The sequence below is a fragment of the Sphaeramia orbicularis genome, chromosome 1 (assembly GCF_902148855.1).
Source record: "Sphaeramia orbicularis chromosome 1, fSphaOr1.1, whole genome shotgun sequence".
Classification (NCBI taxonomy): Eukaryota; Metazoa; Chordata; class Actinopteri; order Kurtiformes; family Apogonidae; genus Sphaeramia; species Sphaeramia orbicularis.
The window spans coordinates 58,572,017-58,595,397 of NC_043957.1; the positions used below are offsets into that span (position 1 = coordinate 58,572,017).

Sequence of the window (23,381 nt, forward strand, 5' to 3'; positions counted from 1 at the left end):
GTTTTCATGTGCACTGTTTATCTGACATTAACGTGGATAAAATGGGTTAAGGCTATTTTTAGCATGACATAAAATCTTTTCCTCCATAGGTACTTCGCAAATCTGAATTATTTGGTATTAGTACTTCATATACTATTAGCACAAATACTATGAACTACTTTTACTGTGTACTTTTGGAGTAATCATACTCCAAAATCCCTTCCAGGCTACAAGTGTTTTTGTCTGAAATAGTGTAAAGGACTGAATTCAGTGATGAATAAAATTAATTTTTCCATAAGTACCTGATGAATTTGGTATTTTTGGTACTAGTACTTCATATATTATCAGCACAAACACGATGAATTACTTTTACTATATACTTTTGGAGTAATCACACTCCACAATCCCTTCCAGGTTAAAGTGTTTTCATCTGAAACTGTGTTAAAGACTAAATTCAGTGATGAATAAAATAATTTTTTCAAATAAGTAGCCGATTAGTGTAATATATTTGGTATTAGTACTTCATATGCTATTAGCACAAACACTATGAACTACTTTTACTGTGTACTTTTGGAGTAATCATACTCCAAAATCCCTTCCAGGCTAAAGTGTTTTCATCTGAAACTGTGTAAAGACTAATTTCAATGATGAATAAAATAAACTTTTCAAATAAGTACCCGATAAATCTAGTATATGTGGAAGTATGATTACAAAAATACACAGTAAAATTAGTTCATAGTGTTTGTGCTAATAGTATATGATGTACTAATACCAAAAATATCAGATTTGTGAAATACTTAAAGAGGAAAAAGATTTTATTTCATGTTAAAAACTGCCTTTAAACCATTTTAGCCAACTTATTTTACTGTAATGATCAGATAAATAGTGCACATGAAAAACACTAGGGTCTGGTTTGAGATTTTAGAGGAAATAGTGTAAGTTTACAAAACGTTACTGAAGTATTTTCAGGATGTGTTTGTGACATTTTGTTATGTACAGTTTTCAGCGGTTACATGAAGTGCATGTATGTAGAGGAGGAAACCGCAGTAAAAGGAAAACTCGTATTCTACGTCTCATGTTTGACTCCGGTTTAACTTTCTGTTTAGTCTGAGTTTATACAAACTACACAAAACACTAAAGTCACGTTTGTAGATTTCTCTGATTCTTCCTCAAATGACAGTAAAGACATTTCCTGTGTGTTTGTTTATATGTCACTGTGTACAGAAAATGCTGATGTTCCTCTGGACAGAAATGGAATCAACACATGAAATTTAAAAAAACGTTGCTACATTTTATTATTGGGCTAAAACTTACATTTATAAAAACTTAGAAATAAAAAGGAGGCAGCTGCCCATCATGTTAACTATATGGATCTGAACTGAGTTAATAAAGTCACTGACCACCAAAAGGCGCTGGTATTGATTATATGATCCATTTTCATCTGACAAGTTGTTTAGTCATTTATTTTACTTATGCATCAAACCAAAGCTGTAAAGCAGGGCTGTCAAACTCAGTTTAGTTCAGTTCCATATTAAACCACATGTGATCTGCAGTGGGCCGGACCAGTGAAATAATAACACAATAATATAGAAATAATGCCAACTCCAAACTTTCCTCTTAAACTCCTAAACTTTTAGAGCAGAAAAAGTAAATCTACATCATGAAAAGGTTTACATCTACAAACCGTCCTTTCAAAAGATGTGAATAACACGAACAAACTGAAAAAATCAGTGTAATTTTAACAATATTCTGCCTCAGTTTATCATTTCCACATGTACATTAGAACTTACAGATCGCAGTGGATCTACAAACACACAAAACATTTAATAACAGACAGAATATTGCTAAAACTGTACTTACTGCTCTTAAGACATTTCTGGTTGTTCATATTTGTTCAGGTTATTCATTTTTTTTGAGAGATTATACTTTGTTTCAGTGTAAATACATGAAAATATTTATATTTACAAAGAAAAAAAATTGTTGTTGTCATTATTTCTATGCTATTATGATAGTATTTGACTGGTCCTGCCCATTTGGAATTGAATTGGTCTCAATGTGGAACCTAAACTAAAAGGATTGTTAATATATTAGTGTAATTTTTGCATTTCATAAATTCATCCCAAGGGCCGGACTGGACCCTTTGGCGGGCCGGAGTTGGGCCCTGGACCGTATGTTTGACACCTGTGTGTTAGAGTGAAAAAAGTAAAATTATGTGATGAAAATGTTTACATCTACCAACTATCCTTTAAAACAATGTGAATAACATGAACAAACTGAAATTTATTAAGAAAACTAAGAGCAATTTTACCAATATTCTGTCTCAGTTTATCATTGACACATGTTCATTCTAACGTACAGATCACAGTGGATCTACAAACACACACAACATTTAATAACAGACAGAATATTGGTACAATTACACTTCAGACATTTCAAAATGTTCATATTTGTTCAGGTTATTTGTGTTTTTTTTTTAATGATATAGGGATGTAACGATTACTGGTATAACGATAAACCGCGGTAAAATTGCAGACAGTTAGTATTACCGTTTAAATTCTAATTCTCATGATAACTGTGTTTGATTGCCGCACTTTTAGGAGAAAAAACCCTATGTAAAGATCTGCTTTAATGTCAAATATTTGAGTATAGTTTTAATTTATTACAGTTTAAATTGTATATACTTAATATTTGAAACCAATATTCACTTTTAAAATCTATGAAAAGGTTCGTTAAGCATCTGTGTGTTATTTATGCAATAAATTATATACATTTTTCAAATCGGATTTTTTTTTTTTTTTTTTTGTGGTTTCTGGCCTTCTATGTTTTTATAGTAGGTTAAAGTGAAAAAAAATAATAGACAGATGATATAGATGAAGTTGTGCTGAAAAACAGATCCCAAACATGGGTATAGTAAACATTTGTTTCTATAGTATATAAAGGCCAAATCAAAAGGACTGAAAAACAGACAAAATAGACTCAGACCACTAAGGGTTAATATTGGAATGTTTCAGACACAGAAAGTACATTCTGCCTATTATTTAATTGTATTTCTTTTTTTTTTTCAAAATACAACTTGGTTAAATTATTTCACTGTGTGTAAGTACTTTTTGAACATTTGGAGCACAATTTCAACAATACCGTGATAATAATGAGAACTGTGATAATTTTGGTCACAATAACCGTGATATGAAATTTTCATATCGTTACATCCCTAAAATGATAGTTTTAGTGTAAATACAGTAAAATGACATGAAAATGTTTACATTTATAAAAAGAAACGTAGAGTTGTGAGTATTTATGGGTTTTTCTGATCGTATTGGACTGATCCGACCCACTGCAGATTAAATTAGTCTGAATGTGGAACCTGATAGTAATAATCCTACTATAATGGATGTTTCTGTGTCCGGTGTCCGTCTGGCATCTGTCCGATCGATGTCCCGATGTTGCAGCACAGGAGAGCATACGGGTAGAATGCTGCTGTTGCACCATGGGAGGGCGCTATCGTACAATGGCACCACGGGTACAATGCAGCTAGTAATAATAATCGATTTCTATAGCGCTTTTCTATGAACACATACAGTGTGGGGAAGCAAAATTTACACTGAACATGTAGTTGTTTTTTCTCAGCAGACACTACGTCAGTTGTTTTGAACCCAAACATATACTGATGTCATAATCATACCTAACACTATTATCCATACCTTTTCACAAACTTTTGCCCATATGAGTAATCAGGAAAGCAAACGTCTAAGAGTGTGTGATTTGCTGAATGCACTCGTCACACCAAAGGAGATTTCAAAAATAGTTGGAGTGTCCATAAAGACTGTTTATAATGGAAAGAAGAGAATGACTATGAGCAAAACTATTACCAGTAAGTCTGGAAGATACTATTAAAGAAGAATGGGAGAAGTTGTCACCCCAATATTTGAGGAACACTTGCACAAGTTTCAGGAAGCGTGTGAAGGCAGTTATTGAGAAAGAAGGAGGACACATAGAATAAAAACATTTTCTATTATGGACATTTTCTTGTGGCAAATAAATTCTCATGACTTTCAATAAACTCATTGGTCATACACTGTCTTTCAATCCCTGCCTCAAAATAGTGTACATTTTGCTTCCCCACCCTGTACTCAAAGTACGTACACTGGATCCATTGTTCATTCACACTCTGGTTGGTGTTAAACTACATCAGCCCAAGGACACAACAGCCCACGACTAGGACAGAGCGGGATTCAAACCACCAACCCTTTGGTTATTGGATGACCCACTGTACCATCTGAGCCACGGCCTCCTGAACCTGAACTAAAATGATCAGTATCTTCAGGGTCATTTTTGCATTTGACACATTCATCCCAGGGGTCAGACTGAACCCTTTTTTTTGGGGGGGGGGGGGCAGATTTGGCCCCCGGACCACATGTTTGACACCTCTGCTTTAAGGTCTCTAATGTAACATACGAGGTTATTAAAAACAACCCAAACCTGAGTAGAAAACCCCTCACAGTGGGTACCACAGATACAGCAGACACACATCAGCACAGACTGAAGGAAAACCTGGTTTGAAAAAGTGCCTTAAAGTTCGGCTACATGAAGAGTTTGACATTCTCCTACACTCCTTAAACCAGGGCTCTCAAACTCATGTTCTGTCAGGTTCCACATTCAGCCCGATTTGATCTGCAGTGGGCCGGACCAGTCAAATAAGAACAGAATAACCTAGAAATAATGACACCTCCGAATTTTTGTCTTTGTTTTAGTGGGAAAAAATTATGAAAATATTTACTTTTATAAACAATCCAAACAAAAAACATGTGAATAACCTGAAAAAACTGACATTTCTTAAGAAAAGGAAGTGCAATTATAACAATATTAAGGCATTGGTAAAAGATTATATGTATATTTGTATGTTGTGTATATGTATAAATGTATGCTGTGTATATGGATGCGTGTGTGTGTGTGTGAATATATCAATATAGAGGAGCAATGTAAAAGGAAGAGGGACATATATTCTTAATCATATTTTAGGGAGAGGGGGTGGGATTAAATAAGTTGCACTTCTTCCCACCCCTTTTCAGGTAAATGTAAATGGAATTATTGTGCTGTTCTTCTAAGACTGTTAGGATTCTTGATATTTGTATTATTATGCATGTTTTGTTAGTTTGCATATATGTTAAATTTCATTGCATGTTCGGAATAAATCACTAAATCATAATCAAATCAAAATCAACTATTATGCCTCAACTTATCATTTGTCCATGTGCATTATGGATCGAATTGTTAAAATTGTACTGAATTGTCTTTGGATGTTTCAGGTTGTTCATATTTGTTCAGGTTATTCACATTTTATTGTTACAGAATCGTTTGTAAATGTGAATATTTTCAGAATTTAACCCTTTCATGCATCAACTATGAGAACCTTAATCATGATTTTTTTCTCCGTGTTTATTCCTCTTTAGGCATGAAAAAAAGCAAAAAAAACAATGCGATTGACAGCTTTTTATGAACCCATTTTTCATGGAGTTGCAACAATGTTCACTCAAATGGATACGACGCGTTTCATTTTTGAAGCCAAGAAACGTGTATTTACTGATATACTGTGAAAACTATCAAATAAAAACACTTTTAATACAGCTAATCTGATGTTTTCTCATATTTTAACATATTCTAATACTAGTTATTACTCACTTAATGGAGATAATATACAAAAAAACCCAATTTTTTAAAAGAAAAAATGATAATTACAGTCTAATAACAGTAGATTTACACTCAAACATGTTAGTGCAGATCAGGTTCATCCAGAACAGCAAAGTTACATGATGCATAAGTGTCCACTGTGTCGGCTGATATGGAACTAAAACAACAAATCTCATGAATATAGAAGAGAACAGCTGGAGAACAACTGTCCACTGGAGTGACCACTATGCATGAAAGGGTTAATGTTATTTTTTTGCACTAAAACAAGGACAAAAATATGAAGCTGTCATTATTTATAGGCATAGTGTAATATTTTTCACATCACACTTAGAGGAAAGTCTGGAGTCATTCTTTTTTGTCGGTTATTCTGCTGTTATTATTTGACTGTAGACCAAATTCATCCCAGGGGGTGGAGTGGAACCTTTGGTGGGACGCACGTTTGAGACCCCTGCCTTAAATGATGTAGTGTAATATGAGAGTCATTCACCCAGTTACTCAGAAGTATCATAGATACATACACACGTTTACAAAACCAATCTTGTAAAGCTTGTTTCTCCTGAATCCTAAAGTTAACAAAAAGCCCTGAAAATAAATCAGAATTCTTGTAAATGCATGTTATAAATCAGGGCTGTCAGACTCATGTTAGTTCAGTTCCACATTCAGCCCAGTTTGATCTGCAGTGGACCGAACCAGTAAAAGAATAACAGTGAAAAAAGTCAAATTGTATCATGATCAGGTTTACATCTACAAAGTTTCCTAAAAAATCTGAATAACATGAACAACGTGAATTGTCTTATGAAAAACAAGTGCAATTTTAACAATATTCTGCCTCAGTTTATCAGTTTATCATTTACACATGTGCGTTACAATCGTACAAAACATTTAGTAACAGGCAGAATATTGGAAAAATTGCATTTACTTTTCTTAAGACATTTCTGTTTGTTCATATTTGTTCAGGTTATTCACGTTTTTTGTAAAAGTATAGTTTGGTAATGTCAACATTTTCATGTAATTTTACTTTTTTACACCAAAAAACAAAGAGAAAATTTGGGGTTGTCATCATTTATAGGTTATTCTGATCATATTTGACTGGTTCTGACCCACTTCAAATCTAACTGGACTGTATGTGTGTGTTTGTGGAACCTGAATTAAAATGATTTTGACACCACTGATTGTTCATATCTTCAGCGTCATTTTTGCATTTCTCAAATTCATCCCATGGGCCGGATTTGGCCCCCGGGCCGCATGTTTGACACCTGTGCTATAAATGCTGGATAAGTTTCACCACAGGTCCGGCTCCACCCACACGATCTTCTTCTGCTCCTCCCAGATGACGGTGCGCAGGTTGGTGAGCAGGGAGGTCTGGTCACACCAGGAGTCTGGAGCCACGCTGTGGTACAGACAGGGCAGTTTGTCCAGCAGCGGCTCCTCGCTCCTGGAACAGACCAGCAGCTGCTCCACCGACCGGCCCTGCCGCTGCAGCTTGGACCTGTGGACGGAGGAGGACACTGGGCCGTGACAGGCTGCACTTCCAACCAAGGGTACAACAGGTCTGGATTTTTCATTATACTTTAGTTTTATTTATTTATTTTTGTCACTTAAGTTTTATTGAAATTTTTTACACATATTTGACAAAACAATAAAAAATGAAAAACAAACAGAACAACATTGCTTGTAGGGTGGATTATCTACAGCCTGGAAACAGAGGCAGGAGCAAGGCTATTATCATTAACGAAAACTAACGAAATGATGAAAACCAGAATTGTAAAAACATTATCATTAACTGAAATAAAAAACAACTATAATTAAAAGAAAAAAAAAGATAACTAACCGAAACTGTATTGTGTGTTTAAAAAAACTAACTAAAATATATAAAAATTATGGATAAAATTCCCTTCGTTTTCATCTTTGTCAGTGTCGGATTGATAGGAAATTGATTTATTTTGATCTAGCAATTTTATTTAAGGGTCCGTCACTTGTGTTCACTTGTGGTTTCCAGTCGTCTTCTGGTCCCCACTCCACCTGGAAACATGGAGACTAAAGCAGCAGAGTCCTGTCTGGGATTTATTTGAATACAACGACAGAGAAGAAGAGAAAAGAAACGACTAAACTAAAATTAATACTAAAACTGAACTAAAACTAAGCATTTAGAAAAAAATGAAAACTAGTAAAAATTGGCAAGCCTGCTCTAAAAACAAATTCAAACGAACTGAATTAAAGAAAAAAAAAGGTCAAAACTAAATAAAACTAAACTAGAATGAAAACTCCAAAACTATTAGAACCTTGGTCAGGAGAAGGTGCAGACGTCTTTTTTCCCTCAGACTACTTCAATGAAAACATGCTTCAAGGAAATTATGACATTTTTGCCCATACAAAAAATGTGATGCACTTAAGTTTTGAGACAAAAATGTATGTGTTTGAAATGCAGTAAAAGTATGGTGGCTATCAGTGAGTTCATCAGTTCACACATTCCCTCACCGGAGTGTGTCAGGTGATTATCTGTGCATCAGCTTCATGAGTCTGTCTACATCTGCATGACAGTGACTGAAAGTTTACCTCAGCTTCTGGGCACTACGTGCAGTTTGTCCGATGAAGATGATGATGGGGAAGATGTCGGCCCTGTGCAGACGACGCACACAGTCCAGACCCAGAGGAAGCACACAGTGAATGCCCTGAAGGACGACGAAGAAAAGAAAAAAAAAAAACAGAGTGAAGTGGAACTGTGTGTGGAAAAAACAAAAAACCTGCAAAGAACACACCACAAGTTTCATCCAAACCTCCAGTGTTCTGGTTTTCTAACCCTGAAACACACAGCTCTGGAGAAGGACACCATCCATCCATCCATCCATCCATCCATCCAATTATCCATCCATCCATCCATCCATCCATCCATCCAATTATCCATCCATCCATCCATCCATCCATCCATCCATCCAATTATCCATCCATCCATCCATCCATCCAATTATCCATCCATCCATCCATCCAATTATCCATCCATCCATCCATCCATCTATCCATCCATCCACTGATTCATCCATCCATCCATCCATCCATCCATCCAATTATCCATCCATCCATCCATCCATCCATCCAATTATCCATCCATCCATCCATCCATCCACCCATCCACCCAATAATCCATCCATCCATCCATCCACCCAATTATCCATCCATCCATCCATTCATCCATCCATCCATCCATCCACCCAATTATCCATCCATCCATCCACCCAATTATCCATCCATCCATCCATCCATTCATCCATCCATCCATCCACCCAATTATCCATCCATCCATCCATCCATCCATCCACCCAATTATCCATCCATCCGTCCATCCATCCATCCATCCATCCATCCATCCATCCATCCATCCATCCGCCCAATTATCCATCCATCCATCCACCCAATTATCCATCCATCCATTCATCCATCCATCCATCCACCCAATTATCCATCCATCCATCCATCCATCCATCCATTCATCCATCCATCCATCCATCCACCCAATTATCCATCCATCCATCCATCCACCCAATTATCCATCTATCCATCCATCCATTCATCCATCCATCCATCCATCCACCCACCCAATTATCCATCCATCCATCCATCCATCCATCCATCCATCCACCCAATTATCCATCCATCCATCCGTCCATCCATCCATCCATCTGTCCATCCATCCATCCATCCATTCATCCATCCATCCGTCCATCCATCCATCCATCCATCCATCCATCCACTGATTCATCCATCCATCCATCCATTCATCCAATTATCCATCCATCCATCCATCCATCCATCCATCCACCCACCCATCTCTGATCCACTCTTTCATCCACTCTACCTGGTCATGTCATATCTTTGGTTCTTCCCTCCTTTTTCATTCTAACCACTGACTGAAACTCCTGACTACATTTGTCCAAAATGTGAAATACAAATGTTGTTACTGAAAGCATTTATTGCATAAATTATCAAGTGGTCTAAAATCCAAAGGTTATTTTCACATTCATGTCTGAGCATCAGTGATCTCTGACACTGCTGGAGCTGCTTTAAATGCAGAACCTCAGTCAGATTGGATGGGAACAGATCATCTACGTTCCTCTAGGTCACACTCTCAAGGTTTTATTTCTTTGTTCCTATGGGGCTCAGATTTGGAAATTTAATTTTTTACATTTTTGTTTATCTATTTATATTTTTTTCCAGAGCTGTAATGTTAAAGGCAGTAACAAACAGGGAGGTCACAGCAGTCCTGAACTCAGTAGGTCCAGCTCTGACTCTGGGTTCTGACCTTCTTCATGACTTTTTCCACACCCTGTAAAGTGTAGCAGCAGTTTTCCTGCTCGCACTCTTCCAGGATCTCGGACTTCTGGAGCCGGGCTGCATGCTCACTGGGGCTCAGAACCTCTGCAAAGAAGGGGGGATGAAAAAGACAGGTTCTATTAGATCACAGTAGAAGATCATGGAAGAAATCACATATGCACATACTGTATAAACTCACAATTATGTTTTAAGGTGTACAAGAAGATGGCAGAAAACTATTTTTGACCTTCAAGTGTTTACTAGCAAACAAGTGGAAATGGAAGCAGTCCAGATATGCATGCACACATTTAAACACACACACACACACACACACACACACACACAGTGTCCTAAACAGTTTGTTCTCTGTCCTAAAATAAATAATTTGGTTCATTTCATTGTCAGTGTTTCTCTTCAGTTTGTTTAAACAGAATACCAGTTTGTCCTCTTGTTAATGTTTCACTTCATGTGGCATTTTTTTGTTATTATTTTTCTGTAGAAGGTGAACCGACAGAACTGGGATTAGATTTGTGTTGTTTGTTCAAAACTATCTTTCAGGGTAAAGTGCAATACTAATGTTTAAAACACATTTAGTAATATTTTATTTATTTTATTTTCTATTTGATTTATAGCAGCAGAATTATATTATTCCTGTTTTTCTATATTCTATTGTCTCCAAAAATTGGGGGAAAAATGTTTTGTGTACATTTTGTGTACCGTTACAGGCCTAATATTTATTTATTTATTTATTTATCCTTTTTCTTAAAGGCAGCAGCATCATATAATCTGTAATGTACTTCAGAAGGAGGAGGCTGTGAAAGATGAATGGGTCGGACACAGGCTTGAATATTGGTGTCGGCACAATAATTCATTATGTATAGTTTTCAATCACAATTTAGTTACGTTTTGTTTGTTTTTATCAATAGTATTTAGTCAGGATAGTGAGGCTTAAAAAATCTGGATAAGATAAAAGCCTGCAGGGTTATGGAAGCTAACTTAGAACATCATGGACAGGTACTGGATGGCTCCATAGTCTCATACTGAACTTTTTTCTCTAAACTCTAAGTTTCTAATTATTTTGTCAAACTCATTCTCGTCTCTCTGATCTCATTCCTATTATTTGAACATCCTTATCAGTGATCTGCTGGTCTTACTCTGCTGCCAAACTCTCAGAGCTTCTGTTGATCACATTTAATTGTCCTGACAGTTTCACTGTAGTTGTGTTACACCAACACCAACACGGCTGTAAAACATTTTTTTATGTAAATGTTTGAAGCAGTTTACAGTTTGAATGTGTTTTCAACAGAAGTCCTTAATATCATTAAACAGAACAGACTCACACACAGGTGTAAATAACACAGGTGGGTTCTAACTTCATATCTGACAGACACGTGGTCTGCATCACCTGCTGTGGTTTTCTGGTCCTTTGCTGTGATGACCAACATTTCCCATAAAGATCCTTAAACTGACCACTGACTACATTTATAACCTCTTTTATTTTTATTGCTATTTATTCTTGTCGATTATTTCCAGACAAATCCATTAAATGTTTATCAGTGTACAGTATGAGGTCGGTTGTTTACAGAGGCAGTAAAAGCTGTTTTCACTACAATGTGAAATCTAAAAGAGGATGAGGAACAAGAGCAGGTTTGACCAATAAAACATCAGATGTGCCAAGTCAAACACACTTATCTGTCAAAACAGGAAATGGGGTTCCTTTTCCATGTCTCAGACTTGTTGTCATGATCCCATGGAAACCAAGGTTATTATTGTTAACAAAAACTAACGAAATGACGAAAACTAGAATTGTAAAAACATTTTCGTTAACTGAAATAAATAAAAACTATAAGTATAAGAAAAAAACGATAACTAACTGAAACTGTATTGTGTGTTTACAAAACTAACTAAAATGAGTAAAAATTATGGATAAAATTCTCTCTCTTTTCTCCTCCTTTACTCTCTCTCTTTAAACCCAACTGGTCAAAGCAGACGTCCATCCTTCAGGAGTCTGGCTCTGCTCCAGGTTTCTGCTGTCAAAGGGAAGTTGTTCCTCGCCTCTGTCTCCACTCACTAGTGTTTGCTCCTGGAGGATTCTGTTGGTTTCTGTAAATTGGCTTCAGTCTGGTTTGGACCAACTCTATATGTAAAGTGTCATGAGATAACGTTTGTTATGATTTGGCGCAATATAAATAAAATTTGATTTGATTTGAACTTTAAACTGTATCAAGGTGAAATGGGCACAAATAGATGTTTTATGACTGACATTTAATACAGATTCCCACCAGTGTTCCTCAAAAACCAGTCCTAATTCACGCTCCCAAGTTTCTTTTGTATTGGAGGTTAAATAACCATCGTATGACTGAATAGTGTTATGAATTTTCGAAAACATGATATATGTGATATTTAAGGGTGCGTCACTTGTGTTCACTTGTGGTTTCCAGTCGTCTTCTGGTCCCCACTCTACCTGGAAACATGGAGACTAAAGCAGCAGAGTCCTGTCTGGGATTGATTTGAATAGGAGCACAGAGAAGAAGAGAAAAGAGACCACTGAACTAAAATTAATACCAAAACTAAGCATTTAGAAAATAACAAAAACGAATAAAACCTAGCAAACCTGCTCTAAAAACTAATTAAAACGAACTGAATTAGAGAAAAAAAAGTCCAAACTAAATAAAACTAAATTATACTGAAAAATCCAAAACTATTCAAACCTTGGTGGAAACAAGGCTAATACGAGGTTTCCTTTTGACCCCTCCTCTGGCTCTTACCAGGCTCAGGGAGCTGGAAGCCCTGCCATCCTGCCAACTTCTTGTCCAGGACACGTCCCAGGATGGTGGGAAGGAGGAGGATGGGTCTGCAGACGGGGGGGTAGTGAGGGGTGACCAGAGTGTAGGGCATGAGGGTGACACAACATCTGGGTGCATTATCACCTACAAGGAAAAAAAATACAGTCAGCAATGAAATAAACAAATGTTAAAGCTGTGGGAGACTTTCATGAGCAGTTTTTCCTCAGATCTGTCCATCCTCAGTCATGTCCTCAGTTTCATGAATCTGTTCATCCGTCTGTCATTACTCACCTGAATCTCTTGCATTACGGTGAACAGTTTCTTAGTTCCATCCACCAGAAACAAAACATGTGTTTACATTCAGACCCAGGGTGAGAACTCGGGCATCTTCAGAATTTTTTGTCACGACGTGCATTGTGGGAAACGAAGGCTCATGCTGCGCGAACCTCCTAGTCGCCTGCAGCACTTTTCTATGAAAAGCATACTCAAAGCGCGTACAGAGGATCCATTATTCACTCGCTCTCACATCCTCCCTCTGGTGGTGGTTAACTACATCTGTATCCACAGCTGTCCTGGGGCAGACTGACGGAGGCGTGGCTGCCAGTCCGCGCCTACGGCCCCTCCCACCACCACCAAACATTCATACACCAGTGTGAGTAGCAGCACTGGAGGCAAGGGGGGGTGAAGTGTCTTGCCCAAGGACACAACAGCACATGGACAGAGCGGGATTCGAACCGCCAGCCCTTCGGTTATTGGACGACCCTGAGTTCTCACCCCGGGTCTGAATGTAAACACACGGTTTGTTTCCGGCGGATGGAACCAAGAAACTGTTCACCGTAATGCAAGAGATTCAGCTGAGTACTGACAGACAGACGAACAGATTCATGAAACTGAGGATATGACTGAGGATGGACAGATCTGAGGAGAGACTGGTCAGGAAAGTCTCCCACAGCTTTAAATTCCAGACTGAGGGAATGGATGCGTTCTTCTGTGAGCCTGTCGGTTAGATCACCTGACTCTGAGCTGCTGTCGTTCTCCACGCTGACCCACAGTGGGTTCCGCCCCTGCCGTCCGGTGCTGACAATCCTCACCGCCTTCTCTTTCTGCGCCACCACACGCCCAGGCTTAAATGGAGGAAGGAACATGAATAAAATAATAAGTTAATGGAGTGGCCTCGGTGATTGACAGGTAAGTGCTGCCAGGGTCTTCTGTGCTGTGTGGACTTTATTCCTCTTTTACTGCCATCCTAGTCTTCTCAGCACCCACCGTCTGACTGCTGGGACTTTTTTTTTTTCTTATGCCAGAGGTCCAGAATGTAGGTGATACGACCAGAATGATCAACACAGAGTGGTTTGAGCCTTTTGTTTTTGTTGTTTTTTTTGACTTGTATATTTCTTATTTTTTAACTTACAGGCCGTAAGCTATTGTCGTCATGTGGCATCCAGCGTCGTCGTCTGTCGTCGTCTGTCGTCGTCTGTCGTCGTCTGTCGTCGTCTGTCGTCGTCTGTCGTCCGTTACAAAACTTTCAATCGTCTTCTTCTCCAAAACTACAATTCTCGTTGACTTCAAACTTGGTATACAGCTTCTTTATAATGATGTCAACAAAAGTTAGTGAAATTATTTGGATCCGGATCTGATTCTGGATTTGGTGAGACTTTGAAAAATTTTCCCATTAGAACAGATAGGAAGTGGATTGATCCAATAAATCAGTATCAATGATATCAAGCTGGAATTTGAATATTTTACAGATCTGATTGGAATATGAGCAAAACATGGACTATTTATGTAAAATAATAAATACACAGAACTGGGTGATGATAAATGGCATCTGGATACATTTCCCAAAGCTTTGAATTTGGCCGGTAAGCTGCAGGGCCATTGGTCCGATTTTTTTCTTTTGGTGTTCTGTTTGTCCATTTGAAACGTGTGTGTTTATATGGATGCATTTGTGGGGATGCCACCTGGATGGGGTGGGTGGGTGGGGGGCAAGTTCACAAATTGTGTAAGAAATGCCTTAACCTCCTAAGACCCAGGAAATGTCAGCAAAGTACCAGCTTTTTTTTTTTTTTTTTTTTATTAAATAAGTGCCTATTTTGGAAACATCTGTTTTTTCAGATGCAGTTTTTAAAATTTTTATGGAATGTCCTTCATGATGGACAGTTTTCTTTTCTTTTTTTTGTATAAAATGGTGAAACTCTTGTCCACAAATTTAATTTAATTTAATTTTATTTTATTTATTTCTTTTGACAGGGACAATGCACAATATACATGAACCTTAAACAGGACAGATGTAGTGTGCCAGGTTCTAGCACTAGTGCTAATTTCCACCTGTAGTTCCTGTTCAGGCTGATGTTAGTGTTAAAAAAACAGACATTGATAGAAACTAAAACATTAAAGAACAGTAAAAAATGCATATTTATAATCCATCTACATAAAATATTCTTTCACATCCAACCATTCACTCTTATTCATCCTAGTGCAGTCTGTCACACACACTCTAAACATGTTTACATCACATTACATTATATCTACAGGTTTGATTTGACAGTAGCTGTTTTTTCACCATGTGGGAGAATGTGTGTTAGTTTGTAATTGTTGGTAGTTCTGTTGGTCATGTGTTCCACTGTGGCATGGCCACACATGAGAACACTGAATTTGCAAATGCTGTTTTGTGTCTTGGATGATGATGGATGAAATGTGGACAGAAAAGCCATAGCTGGGTCTGGGGAGGTTAATGATGTCAATGTTATGGAAAAATGATAAATAAAGTTGTAAAAAACAAAAAAAAAAAGAGCTGATGTAACAGGATGTTAATGGATGATTGTTCGTACCTTTTGAGACTTTGTTTGAAAATTCATTTCTTCAATCGCTCGAATCAGAAGTCTCTGTGCCCTGAAACAATCCACAAACACAAAGTCACATTTTAAATCTCTTCCTGATCCTGCACAGGAGGTTTGTGTTGTGTAACAGCTGATGAACCTGTAGTAGTTGGGAACAGTTCCACTCTGCAGGTCCAGCAGCTGACAGGGGTGGACGTGACTTCCATGCCAGGAGTCCTTGGCTCCGGCGGGCTGCGTGTTGGTCACATGGAGGATGTCGTTACAGGACACGGCTAAGGTTCCATTTGGTCCGGCAGGGAGGGACATGTTGACGCGGACGTAGAAGGAGTCTCCTGATGAAGTGTCAGTGTTCTGCAGCGTCTGCAGGAGAGCCTCGTAGTCTGAACCACAAAGAAGAGCTTTAGAGGATTCAGGTGTCATATAAGCAGTCTCACATACAATTAGGGATGTAACGATTACCGGTATAACGATAAACCGCAGTAAAACTGCAGACGGTTAGTATTACCGTTTAAATTCTAATTATCATGATAACCGTGTTTGATTAACGAACTTTTCCGGAGAAAACTCCCATGTAAAGATCTGCTTTAATGTCAAATATTTGAGTATAGTTTTAATTTATTACAATTTTATTTGTATATACCTAATATTTGGAACCAATATTCACCTTTCACAAGGTTCGTTAAGCATCTTTGTATTATTTATGCAATAAATTATATACATTTTTCAAATCGGATTTTATATATTTTGTGTGTTTTTTGTCCTTTTGTGTTGATATAGTAGGTTAAAGTGAAAAAATAATAGACAGATGAGACAGAAAAACAGATCCCAAACATGTGTATAATAAACATTTGTTTATATAGTATATAAAGGCAAAATCAAAAGGACTGAAAAACAGACAAAATAGGCTCAGACCACCAAGGGTTAATATTTGAATGTTTCTGCAACAGAAGGTACATTGTGCCTATTTATTTATTTATCAAAATACAACTTGGTTAAATTATTTCAGTGTGTGTATTAGTACTTTTTGAACATTTTGAGCACAATTTCAACAATACCGCAATAATAATGATAACTGTGATAATTTTAGTCACAATAACCGTGATATGAAATTTTCATATGGTTACATCCCTACATACAATGAATAAAAACATGCTTGTTTATTCCATAAACCACTATTACCAGCATGTGAATCATGAATAATGGATTCAGTGTAAGCCCTCTCCTCTGTATTTCACACCATTCTGCCTATTGGTGATCCAATAAAAACAAAAAGAATGCTCTGACCCTTTTTTTATTTGCACTTTTTCTCTATATTCTTTTAATTTCATCCTTCTCTCTGAGTCTTCTCTGTCTTAAAATCTAAGTTTTAACCCTAAGGAGTGAAAATGTTTTCAGCTACATAATTGTTTTGACCTTGGAACTGGTGCACCAAGGCTTGTGTTAAAGGCTAAAACATTATTGTAATTTTGTTTGTTTGTTTGTTTTCTCTCTCTTCTGCCCAGTTTTACTCAGTTCTGATTGTAGTTATTATTTCCATTCTAATTATCACTATGGTTGTTACTGTTTCCTGAAATATATCCTGAAATGCCCTTAAAGTATCATTAGACTGTTTAGATTCAGGGTTCTGAATGTGTGGGACCACTAATGGGAGTCTGTCTGACAGCACCAAGGCAAAGGTGACAAATGACAACTGGGAAGAAATAATGTTTGGTGTCAAAGAAAGTGACAACGGGATAAATATAGAAGCATTAGCCCTTTGTTTTTTTTGTTTTTTTACCACTGGATACAGCTCTAAATGAAAAGAATGGAGTTTGATGTTGAAATGATTGCATTGAATCTGATTATGAAGCATATGAAGTTATAAAGTGATTATGTGATGTTATTATCTTCAGTTGACCATTTGTTGATTCATGGATCAGACTAAACTGTAACAGTTCTGAACTGGTCTTGATGATTACAACAGATACTTAATGCAGCTACTGACACCAACTGTACAGAGAATAATGTGTGGTTTGACTGTGGCTGTTTTCTGTAAACTAGAGCTAAGCTAACAGCGCTATAATGTAAGCTGACAAAGCACATGAATATTCGAAGACATAGACTTATTCGGACTGTCTGAGCTTGTATTTAAAGGAGAAAACTGGAAACCATAACAAATGTGTACTAGACAGTGAGCTACACACTGTACAGAGGGTCTGCATGTGATGTCACCGCTATCGGAAGTCACGGCGGTTCCGCCCACTGAGTGTCAGAAAGAGGGAGATGAGTGACAGCGCTGGCTTCAATCCTGTCTAAACTGAAGAACAATATTGAATAAAAATGGGGCAGAGCTGTTGTTTGTTGATTGTATTTTCAGGTTCTTAAAGCAGTGGGAGCTATCGTTTTACAGACACCCAAAGACAAAGAAAAGAGAAGGAGATGGATCCACAAATCCAGGAAACCAAACCTAGATCTGTGGATCCTGTTTGGGGTCAGCTAACATTCACTGATGCTGTATTTTTGGGTCCAATCAGACCTGAAATGACCCATTGTTTTGGCTAACGGTCCTTCTTAGTGCAGCTCTTGGTTTCATGATCAGATCTTTCCTGGTTTTTGTCTCATTTTGTGATTGTGAACCTTGTGCTCCTACATGATTAGTAAACGAACTGAAACTGAGGCCAACCTAGTTTTACAAATACGGAGGAACTGGAGAATAAAGCTACGACGGAGTATTAGGAAACAGAAGAAAAGAAAAACACTGGGCACTACCAGAAGAAAGTCATAAAATATGGAGATAAAACCTGGAATTTTATGAGAATAAAGTTGAATACAAAAAGAATCACAATGTTATGAGAATAAAGTCGTAGTTATAAAATAAACTCATAATTTAACAAAAATGTCATTGGTTTATAAGATTAAAGTCGTCATATTCTGACAATAAAGCCATAATATTCTCAGAATAATGTGTTAATTTAAACCAGGTGGTGTAAATCTGCTAATTTCCCAGAATGCAGTGGTGCCCTGCTGGTCCACAGCAGTAGTATCTGTGTTGGATAAAGGACTGGATCTGAACTAGACTCAGTAAATCTGCTCAGTCCCAGTAGATCCTGCATATATTCACTGGGGTCAGTCCATGACCTACTGGAAATGACCTTTGGATCAGCTGGTTCTGGGCCCTAGTTTTGGAGCCTTTGGATCAGCTGGTTCTGGGTCCTAGTTTTGGACCCTTTGGATCAGCTGGTTCTGGGCCCTAGTTTTAGACCCTTTGGATCAGCTGGTTCTGGGTCCTAGTTTTGGACCCTTTGGATCAGCTGGTTCTGGGCCCTTGTTTTGGAGCCTTTGGATCAGCTGGTTCTGGTCCTAGTTTTGGAGCCTTTGGATCAGCTGGTTCTGGTCCTAGTTTTGGACCCTTTGGATCAGCTGGTTCTGGGCCCTAGTTTTGGAGCCTTTGGATCAGCTGGTTCTGGGCCCTAGTTTTGGAGCCTTTGGATCAGCTGGTTCTGGTCCTAGTTTTGGACCCTTTGGATCAGCTGGTTCTGGGCCCTAGTTTTGGAGCCTTTGGATCAGCTGGTTCTGGTCCTAGTTTTGGAGCCTTTGGATCAGCTGGTTCTGGGCCCTAGTTTTGGAGCCTTTGGATCAGCTGGTTCTGGTCCTAGTTCTGGACCACTTGTTCTTTGGTAGCTCGTACAGATCCATGTCCAGTCCAACTGTCCTTCATTTAATTTCAGATTTCCCATGATCCTTTGCTCTGGCTGTGTTTACTGCTATACTCCGTCATGTTGAGCAGGTTGGTTTAAGACACTCAGTCTGACAGAGGGGCGTGGCCTGGGGGGGGAGGGACGGATGTGCAGACCCTCTATTCAACTACTGCTACAGTCTGTGGATACATACTGCTCATTCATGGGTGGTTTGGACAGCTATGGCTGTGTTCTAGTTTAGGTTTTTTCATAGAACTCATTGTGTTTCAACGGTTACCAACTATAATTAATGCAAACTCATTTTGGAAATAGGAAGCTCCTATATTATAGCACTATTGGAACACCGTTACACCCCTGTTTCTAACTATGTGGTTTGTCTAGAGCACAGGTGTCAAACATGCGGCCCGGGGGCCAATCTGGGATGAATTAGCGAAATGCAAAATTCAGGTTTCACATACAGACCAATTAGATCTCAACTGGGTCAGATCAGTAAAATAATATCATAGTAACTTATAAATAATGACAACTGCAGATTTTATCTTTGTTTTAGTGAAAAAAAGTAATATTATATGAAAATGTTTACATTAACAAACTATCCTTTGACAAAAAATGTGAATAACATAAACAAATACGAACAACCTGAAATGTCTTAAGAGAAGTAAATGCAATTTTACCAATGTTTTACCTGGTACTATATGTTTTGTGTATTTGTAATAGTAATGTAAATTGTAACGCACATGTGTAAATGATAAACTGAGGCCGAATACTGTTAAATTGCACTTGTTTTTCTTAAGACATTTCAAGTTGTTCATGTTATTCAGATTTTTATGGAAACATTGTAGATATAAACATTATCATAATGTCATTTTACTTTTTTCACTGTTATTCTACTGGTCTGGCCCACTGCAGATCATACTGGGGTGAATGTGGAACTGAACTAAAATGAGTCTGACACCCCTGGTCTGGAGGATGCTGTAATGGCAAAATTACTTATATCCATATGTATTCATATATATTTTCATATATTTCATATATCATATAGGTTTCTAACTCTGTTTCAGATTTATTCATGTCACTGTGTATTCCAGAGCAGTCTGGACCTCTTTTGTGTTGTGTCCACAGTAGAAGGCCAAACTAACAGTTCTCACAGGGGTCTGATCTCTCAGTTCCTGACACTAACCAAAACACTTTCCACACATCATCATGTTCTCATGGCAGACAGAAGACTACAGTGTGATTTGTATTTTTGGGTTCAGAGCGTCTCAGTCTTTTGTCTGAGTGATATCTCTTTCTATGGAGCTCTAAATAAAGTGGTTTCTTTGACACTGAACGCTTGAACTGACCCTTCTTTTTTGAAGACGAATTAGTAGAGGATTATTTTTCCGTAACAAAGCTAAAGGAGGGTAGTTCAAACAGCACTTCACGTCCTCAGTTCTACACTATCCAAACAGTACTTACCATCTTGTCGAGGCCGCAGAGAGAGGTGACAGAAGCCTTGGACCTGGCCCAGAGCCCACATAGCCTCCTCTAAAGTGGAATCCTCCAACACCATCCTCAGAGCTTTGTGTTTCTGCTCGTATTTCACCTACAGAGCAACGACGTGATGAGAACTCAAACGACAGCAGCTGACTAACCTGTCCGTTTGCACACAGTGGAACTCTGCCCACCTCCACTATCTGTGCACCAGGGCTGATACCCACAGTGTGGGCGGAGCTTCCCTTTGTCACCTGGTGCACAAACACTCCTGTCTTGTTTCCGCCGACCACCTGGAGCTGGCTGAGCAGCATCTGCCCCTGGAAGGAGATGGTGAGGACACGACCACTGATACGGATGGCTTTAGGACGGGACCGCATTAGGAAGGGAGGGGCTGATGTTCTGGAGGCACTGGTGAAAAAGAAAAGGGAAGAGAACCAGGAACGTCAACACCTCATCCAACTCTGTCACTCAAAGAAAGATTTTAGTTTTCTTTAATGAAAAAAACATTGACAACTATGTAACGACGTGGCAAAAACTCTGCTGAATAAAACATAAAAAAGAGGATAAGACCAAACTGGAACAGGTTTAAACTGATACAGTTTGTGTTGTGTTTTTCAGACACATGTTAAACTCAGACACTACAAGATGTTCCTTTTTAAATATTTTAAAGACAGTCTAATGTCTAGTTTGGATCTTGCACCTCCGTTCACGGCAAAGCCACAGTCTGTAACATTCTGCGACCAGTCAAGGTTATTATCGTTAATGAAAACTAACGAAATGACAAAAACTAGAATTGTAAAAACATTTTTGTTAACTGAAATAAATAAAAACGATAATTAAAAGAAAAAACGATAACTACTGAAACTGTATTGTGTGTTTACAAAACTAACTAAAACGGATAAAAATTATGGATAAAATTCCCTTCGTTTTCGTCTTTGTCAATGTCGAATTGATATAAAATCGATTTATTTCGCTCTGGCACTTTTAGCTGCTGTCACCATATGATATTTAAGGGTCCGTCACTTGTGTTCACTTGTGGTTTCCAGTCGTCTTCTGGTCCCCACTCTACCTGGAAACATGGAGACTAAAGCAGCAGAGTCCTGTCTGGGATTTATTTGAATACGACGACAGAGAAGAAGAGAGAAGAGACCATTAAACTACAACTAAACTAAAACTAAGCATTTAGAAAACAACAAAAACTAATAAAAACTAGCAAACCTGCTCTAAAAACTAATTAAAATGAACTGAATTAGAGAAAAAAAAGTCCAAACTAAATAAAACTAAACTATAATGAAAAATCCAAAACTATTGGAACCTTTCAACCAGTTCAAACCAGTGCAGCAGAATGCAACAGTTCAGTGTCTGTAGTACTGACGCTCTGTACTTCTAATCTAACTGCCAGTTTTCCATGTTTGTTTTAATAGCATTTTTATGCTAATTACGTGCATTTCCATGAACAGGTGTGGAGTGACTAATGTAGGCTGTGTTGTGTCACCAGCAGGTGGAGCTGGATGCTACATTACACATGGATTTAATAACCAGAGTAGAAGAAGCAGAGCATTCTTTTGACATTTTCCGTCTTAAATAGCTGTGAGGCCTCCTGGGAAGATGCAGCAAACAGCCAGTCACATAAGCTTAACCAGGGCTGTCAAACTCATTTTAGTTCAGGTTTAACATTCAGCTAAATCTGATCTGCAGTGGACCGAACCAGTCAAATAATAACAGAATAATATATAAATAATGTCAATTCCAAACTTTTCTCAATGTTTTAGAGCAAAAAAAGTAAATTTATAGTACGAAAAGGTTTACATCTACAACTGTCCTTTCAAAAGATGTGAATAACATGAACAAACTGAAAAAATCAGTGTAATTTTAACAATATTCTGCCTCAGTTTCTCATTTCCACATGTACATTAGAACTTACAGATCACAGTGGATCTACAAACACACAAAACATTTAATAACAGACAGAATATTGTTAAAATTGTACTTATTTCTCTTAAGAAATTTCAGGTTGTTCATATTTGTTCAGGTTCTTCACATTTTTTTTTTGTGAAATTATACTTTGTTTTAGTGTAAATACATGAAAATATTTACATTTACAAAGAGAAACATTTGGAGTTATCATTATTTCTATGTTATTCTGACAGTATTTGACTGGTCTGACCCACTTTAGATTGAATTGGTCTGAATGTGGAACCCGAACTAAAAGGATTGTTCATATCTTAGTTATAATTTTTGTATTTCACAAATTCATCCTGAGGGCCGGACTGGACCCTTTGGCGGGCCGGATTTGGCCCCCGGGCCGAATGTTTGACACCTGTGAGTTAAATAATATTTACAACCAAATGTTTTTCCATTTCCCCTATATGTCATCTCTCAAAAAACAGACAAAACCACCTCAAACTTTTTAAAAAAAAATTCAGGATGCAAAATGTCAGTGAGCATTTAAATATGTTTATGGAAACACACCTATAGGTGGGGAGATGTTTCCTAGAGCTGCCTTTATAACAGTGATGAAATGGAAAGATTTATCCCGTCTGTTTGGTATGTAGAAACACAGCGTTGTGACAGTAGATCCAGATGATAACAGTGCTCTGTGGAAACAGCTGAACTATAACCTATTA

General features: G+C 37.8%; 1 protein-coding gene across 1 annotated transcript in view; it reads right to left on the reverse strand.

The window, feature by feature from the left end:
* Positions 1–6,822: 6,822 nt before the first annotated feature.
* The window catches only part of card14 (caspase recruitment domain family, member 14), a 35,784-nt gene continuing 19,225 nt past the window's right edge, over positions 6,823–23,381 (reverse strand). The window contains exons 12-20 of the mRNA XM_030142962.1: positions 20,946–21,162; positions 20,737–20,863; positions 15,741–15,981; positions 15,593–15,653; positions 13,774–13,885; positions 12,744–12,905; positions 9,965–10,080; positions 8,224–8,339; positions 6,823–7,156 (exon numbers count right to left, since the gene is read on the reverse strand). Coding sequence (XP_029998822.1) covers positions 6,949–7,156; positions 8,224–8,339; positions 9,965–10,080; positions 12,744–12,905; positions 13,774–13,885; positions 15,593–15,653; positions 15,741–15,981; positions 20,737–20,863; positions 20,946–21,162 — 1,360 coding nt within the window. The 3' untranslated portion in view covers positions 6,823–6,948. The remainder of the gene's footprint in view (positions 7,157–8,223; positions 8,340–9,964; positions 10,081–12,743; positions 12,906–13,773; positions 13,886–15,592; positions 15,654–15,740; positions 15,982–20,736; positions 20,864–20,945; positions 21,163–23,381) is intronic.